This window comes from Epinephelus lanceolatus, chromosome 18 (assembly GCF_041903045.1).
Source record: "Epinephelus lanceolatus isolate andai-2023 chromosome 18, ASM4190304v1, whole genome shotgun sequence".
Taxonomy (NCBI): domain Eukaryota; kingdom Metazoa; phylum Chordata; class Actinopteri; order Perciformes; family Serranidae; genus Epinephelus; species Epinephelus lanceolatus.
This window is the reverse complement of record NC_135751.1, coordinates 39,792,225-39,799,098: the sequence shown is the minus strand read 5'-3', so window position 1 is coordinate 39,799,098 and position 6,874 is coordinate 39,792,225. Positions and strand designations below refer to the sequence as shown.

General features: G+C 38.7%; 1 protein-coding gene across 1 annotated transcript; it reads left to right on the top strand.

Moving 5' to 3' along the window:
- The first annotated feature begins 1,396 nt into the window (after nucleotides 1-1,396).
- On the top strand, nucleotides 1,397-6,799 carry tmem205 (transmembrane protein 205). Its single transcript, XM_033644700.2, has 4 exons — nucleotides 1,397-1,552; nucleotides 5,037-5,145; nucleotides 5,751-5,914; nucleotides 6,001-6,799. Exons 2-4 carry the CDS (start codon nucleotides 5,046-5,048, stop codon nucleotides 6,301-6,303), a joined length of 567 nt encoding a protein of 188 aa, XP_033500591.2. The 5' UTR covers nucleotides 1,397-1,552; nucleotides 5,037-5,045; the 3' UTR covers nucleotides 6,304-6,799.
- The last annotated feature ends 75 nt before the right edge of the window (nucleotides 6,800-6,874 follow it).

Here is a 6,874-nt window from a genome sequence, read left to right as displayed (position 1 = left end):
GTAATGGGTTGAGATGCTGCTGAGAGGAGCTGAATGATTTCCCTGTGTGATGTGTGTCCATAGGTCCTGTTCTTTGGGATGCAGCCACGTCTAACCTTTTACTGTGCAGTAATTGTCTGACTTCAGGCCAAAAAATATCAACACATCCCTCGCCCAGGTGGAGCAACTCCAGGAAGCACCTGCCAACAAATCAATTAGCCCGAATTACCACTTCTGTCATATTGTGGTGCTCTGTATTGGCAAGCGAAGTCCAACCTGCACTTTGCCTCAGAAAAGTAGAATTAAATAAATGAAAATAAATCCCATTTGGCTCTGCTGACATATAAAAGGAAAAATTCTCTTTGGATTATCCAGCTGAGATAAAACAAAACCCACTAATTAAAAGTTTCCCCAAAGAAATAATGAAAGGTCTGAGCCACATCTTAAGGTTGAAATGTGGTGAACAAAGTCTGTGTGTAGGGGAGGTTCTTGCTGCGCCACACAGCCACAGACATGAATGAAAGCTTCTCAAGTGGAAATACTCAAAGAGAGTGCGAGGATGGATGAGGTGCAGGAGGAGAGTCGCTGTTTCACATGGTGGTTTTATAAAAGACACATTCTGGGATACAACTTCTCAGTATTCTATTTTATTTTATTTTATTTCATTTTGATTTATTTTATTTTATTTTTTAATCCTGTCAAAAAACATTGAAACACACATCAATTTAAATGGCTTGCTGTGTATAGACACCTGGACTTACAATACTGCATTTCATTTATAATATACATAATACTTTCTGTTATTTACTTATCTTGCTTAGTCTACATTATTGATATGTATTATGATTATTATTATTTTACATGTCAAAATATTGAAACAGACTTAAATTCAAATGATAGTCATAATAATTCCAAGGAAGCATAGCCTCGAGAACAATTTCACTTGATTTAATAATGCAGCCATAATTAGCGTGGTGTGTGTGTGTGTGGTTTAAATTGCACACAGTGTAAGTATTATATAACTTTAGTGAGTTGTTATGTGTATGGTTAGGTTTTCAATGGCTGCCTGTGTATAGAGACCTGCACAGACATTATTAAAATTTAATTTGTAATATTTATAACACTCTTTGCTATTTATTTATCTTGTCAAAGCTACATTTTTAATCCTTAATTTATTATTTATTTTTCTTTATTTTATTTACCAGTCTAAATCTGAGACAGACTTCAATTTAAACTGAATAATGTACTTAATAAATCCAACAGGTAAATCATCACTTGCTGCTGTCCAGCTCGAGCACACACGTGGTGAAGCACGTGACATGTTTGGGTGAATAAATAAAACCCAACTGATGGACCGTGAAAGACAAACATCGACCACAAATCGATGAATGGATGAAATATTATAATATATTCATATTGAAAGAATCCCATTGGTCCGTCTGGCCTCGGGGGCGTGGCTTGTGATATAATATTATGACAGAGGAAGTGGCTCTGCTGAACCGTGGATCATACTTAGGTTATTAATTTGCATTTGACACCGCAGAGTTAATACTCACGGGGAAAGGAAGCCGAGGTGAGTGCACGTGTGTGTGATGTTCAGTGAGTGACTGCTGGTGAAAAGAGACATGGCGGAAGTGAAGCTGCCGAAATTAAACTAGTGTGTCTCTGTTAGCTCAGAGGCTAACGCTGTTAGCATGTCAGCTCCAGCTGGAGACATGTTACAGACACACAGTACAGGTTCACTGCTCGTCTGTAATGTGTCTACATGTGTCACCATATGTTGGTAACTTGTAGCCTCGGTTACATGTTGTTGTTTACACAGATGATATTTGTGAGATGTGTTTCCTCTGCTGTGTGTTATCTCTTCATGGGGGCTTATCAGGTCAGCTGCATGTGTGGAGCAGCAGGCTGTAAACACACACTAGACCTTTATCGCTGTGGCCCTGCTCCTGATGTTATGTGTCTGAGACCTGCCATCTTTAATAGCTCAAGACACACACCGAACCCTCTGAGACCCTGCACACATCACATTTTGGGTTTCCTGCACCTTGTAATTCATTCTGCTGAACTAGACCTGTTGTCCTTGCTTTTGTAGACTTGTAAGCTCAGTCTACAGCTGATCCCAACTAGGGCTGCAACGATTAGTCGACCAATTGACTGTTAAAATAATCAGTTACTATTTTAGTAGTCAACTAATCGGTTTGAGTCATTTTTCCTAGAAAAGTACTGTAAAAGTACCCCAAATACTCTTATTGCAGCTTCTTATGTACAAAAGTTGGAACGGTATGGTATAAGGGGGGGGGGGGGGGGGGGGGGGGGCTTAGTTGGGTAAAAAGCTATATTGAAAATAGACAATAATTTGTGCAGTTGGATGAGTACAGGTCAGCATGCTTAGATATCACTTGTGGCGTCCCACAGGGATCAATACTTGGTCCCAAATTATTTATATTATACATAAACGATATAGTTAATGTCTCTAATATTCTTAAATTTGTCATTTGTGCTGATGACACTAATATGTTCTGTTCTGGCAAGCACTTAAAACAGCTATTGGGGGATGTCACAACTGAACTAGGGAAACTGAAACTGTGGTTTGATAACAACAAAGTTTCTCTGAATGTTAATAAATCAAAGTTTATTTTATTTGGAAACAGACGAGTTCACCCTAACATACAGGTACAAGTAAGTATAGACAGCTTTAGCCTTGAAAGAGTTTATGATTATACTTTTCTGGGAGTGAAAATAGATCACAGACTTAACTGGAAAACCCATATAGACCATGTCAGGTTGATCTTAAAACAGCACAGGTAGTATATAAGGCAAGAAGTTATTTACTCCCTAGGAAACTACAAAAAATGTTTGTTGACAGAGACAGGCAATATGATTTAAGAGGTGAATTTAATTTCCGACAACCTAAAGTTTGTACAACACTTAAAAGTATGTGTATTTCTGCCATTGGGGTGAAGTTACGGAATAGTTTACCGGACGAACTGAAAAAAAGTAAAAATATCTTTCAGTGTAAAAAGAAGTTTAAGTATATTCTACTTGAAAAGTATAGTAAAATTGGTGCACAATCAGATTAATAATGTGTATTGTGACTTTTATGTTAATTATTGACTATTCGTTTTCTTGATGGATACATTTCCAGGTTTTTTTCTGTTGTTTTTTTTTCTCCTTGTTGGTCTGACCATTCTTGCAATCATTTATTGATGGGACGGATTAAGGGAAGGCACAAATAAGCTGTACAGCGGTAGCCTTTTCCTTTTCAATCTACAGTATTTATTTAAAAAAAAACAGTATAAGTATGATGTGTACTGTAATGCAAAGATAATATGCAAAGATTGAAATAAAAACAAACATCAGTCATCAAATATTGGCAGCTTTACACACTCTCCCATGATGGTGAACTGAAACGTGAGTGGCGTGAGTACGAAACAAGACATTAGATGACATCATTTTGGGGTTTGGGAGAGACAGACCAACATTTTAACACATTGTTCGATAAAATGATTAGTCGACTAATCGAAGAAATAATCGACAGATTAGTTGACAATGAAAATAATCGTTAGCTGCAGCCCTAGTCCCAACACAAAGTGGACAAGGTACAAAACCTGATCAGATTTTGTGGTTGAGACTGAATTATTTGTGCTAAATAACATCTGTAGTTTGATATGGCAACAAATTTGACCCAGTTTAGCAACAGTAACAAGCTAAAATCCTGTCGTTCGAGGACACTACGACTTTTTGTTTTGTTTTTGCACATCAATGTTCAGGTATTGAAATAAGTGAAACAGTTGTATAATTTTTTACACACAAAGCTGGGGTCTCAGGAGGTTAACATTGTCTTTATCAGCTCAGTACTTGATGATTTTTTTGTTTATAAGCATGATTATTTTCAGAATTGAGTCACAGAATATTAAACTCTGACTTGCAAAGTAATGGTGAATGATGTCTTATGCTCAGTGGCAGTTCTAGCATACTTGGTGCCCCAGTTGAGCAAAAGATAAACTTTACAAGCTTACATTGAACACATCATGACGATTTTATAATTTACTTTTGCCTAATGCAAATTCTTAATGAGTAGAGCTTTAACATTTCACACTGTAAATCATTGCAGCCTTCATGAGCTGTTCATAGTGGCCACCGGCTGCTTAGGTAACAGCAGGTTTTTGACAAACAAATGTAATACATATTTTATTTTCAAGCTCATTAACCTGTGAGACAAAATAAATTCTTAAAAGGGAATAATAACTTATTATATGGCCGTTTCCATCATGAGATGTATAAGGCAGAGTTATTATAGTTTTGTATCCCTTTTTTAAAATATTTTTATTTTGTTTTTAATTTTTGTATGAATTCAGTTTCATTTCAGTTAGTTTCCATAGGTTTTTTAATAATACGGGGGGTATTTGTGCGGGGCAAGATTTAAGAAGTTCAGAATAGTTATTACAATATTAATGCAATACTTTGTAAAGGCAGTTGACTCACAGTCATGGAGACGTCTCAGTCTCTATAAAGAAATGCACCAGTGCCTCCTCAGCCTTTTTGTGTTGACAAATTTGTCCAAATTGACAAAAACTAAAGACATTTTCTGCACATTGTATTTTACTTTTAATTCAATTCAGTTTTATTTATAGAGCCAAACATCACACACCACAATTTGCCTCAGAGGGCTTAACAGCATATAACATCCCTCTGTCCTTCCTTTGGCCTGATCAGGAAAAACTCCCCCAAAAAACTCTTTAATGGGCAAAAAAAATAGTCATAGAAGTTAGTTTTGTAATTACACAATATTAAAGGTCTTGTTATTTCACTTAGCTTTATTGTTTTTTTTCCACACCTAGTTTTAGTTTTTAGTTTAGTTTAAGTTCACTATAATAACCTTGGTGCAAGCCCAGGTAGTGGCAAAGGGAAGGGCTGCCTTTTCTACATATTGAATTTTAATGTAAGAGGGAAATAAATTAAAGGAAAAATGTTTGATTACACCAATGAGGAAGTAACGCCAGTATCAACAAAACAAAAAGGCTAACTGTGTTTATATTGTATGTGTTTTGCAGAGTGACATCATGGCAGCAGAGGGGGAGCCCACAGACTTGGTCAAAGTGCTGCACCTTCTGGTGCTCTCATTCACCTGGGGTATGCAGGTCTGGGTCTCCTTCATAGGAGGTATGAGCCGCACAGACATGTCATGGCTGCCCAATATATTCTCACTCCGACCTTGTCACATGTCCACGTTTGGTCATGGACTTTCCACGTCCACATATGGTGTCCAAGGTACCCTGGGTGTGTTGGTTGTTGACGTTCTGGGACACAGCGTCAACTTCAGCCTGTTACATGCATTGTCTGTTTTCAAAATACACTTCTGTTTTCACAGGAAATTTAACATTTACTTACAGTCTCTTTCAAAATAAAAGCACTACGTCGGTACAACAATGCAAATTGATGTTTTTTTTCCTTCAACAACAAACACACATGGTTTAGGAAAAAAGAACAGGGTTTGGCTTTACAATCTTATGGGACGCGAACATCGCATTCTCGGGTGAAAGTCAGTGTCTGTTGGACCCATCCACCACCCCTTCTGCCCATCCTAGTCAGACTTTCGCTGCCTTAACTTACGCCCTTGTCCCACCATGTTTCCCCCTGCCCAAGCGCTAGATTTCGACGACTTCGGAGTGAGACTGTGCTCGGCTGCCACATAATATGGATTCCTGCTTCAACATTATATTTTTATTTCTGACCCCTTGTCTTTATCGTGATATCTGTGCCTGCAGGTTTTGCACTGGTGCAGCAGGTAAGTCGTCACACCTTCGGCCTGGTGCAGAGTAAACTCTTCCCTGTGTATTTCTACTGTCTGCTGGGGAGCAACTTCGTCAGCCTGGCTGTGTATGCTGTGTACCACCCAAGGGAGCTGCTGGACTGGCACGAAACCATGCAGGTCAGTTTTAAATGCTTATTTTAATCACTGTATTTGCAATTAAATCATCACAATCTTACATTAAGGTATCTCGTCTTGTCCTGCAGATGGCTCTGTACTTTGTGGCGCTGATCATGGTCGGTCTGAATGCCCAGTGGTTCGGCCCAGCGGCCACTGAGGTGATGTTCCAGATGAGGGATGTGGAGAAGGAGCACGGTCTGGGGGACCAGGTCGGCCTGGGGAGTCAGAAAGAGGGTTATGCTAAGCTCAAAGAGCAGGACCCCAAGTACAAAGCCTACAGACGCACGTTTGGCCGCTACCACGGGTTGTCAAGCCTCTGCAACCTGATCGGGTTCCTCTGCACCACCGTTAACTTGATCTACACAGCCCTGAAATTATCCACCATTTAGAGCAGAGTGGGTGTTAATGTGGGCTTGAGTTAAATGAAAGTGTACGTGACATTATGTAAATCTAATTTTACAGATTTCCTAAGTGTCCTTATGAAGGAGGACGTCTTTGTTGACACTGAGCGTCCACTTTTATTCCCGTCAGCTACACACTTTTCGTCCTGTCGATCAGTATCTAATGTGTCACAAAATAGGATGTGTTGCATTTTAATATTTGCCCTTAACATTTGATTATATTGCTCATGATCATTCCCCCCATTAAGAACGACATTTCTTTTAAAACACAGTAACATGTAGTCACCAAACCTCAGGTACCGTGTGGGCAATTTACTTGTATCCCCAGCAGGGGGCGCTGTTTGGACACAGGCGTATTCAGGGAACGATTAGTGCATCTCATTTGTAAAGTGTTTCCAGATATTTTAATGAAAATGTATTTTAAATATGTAAACACTGAACTAACTCTGTGATCAAGAGATTAAACATTGTGCTGTTCATATTCTTTCATGTACGTCTGACGTTGTGTCTTTAAATTTGGAGCCACAGGTCCATCAGGCTTTTAGGTTTTTAAAATACC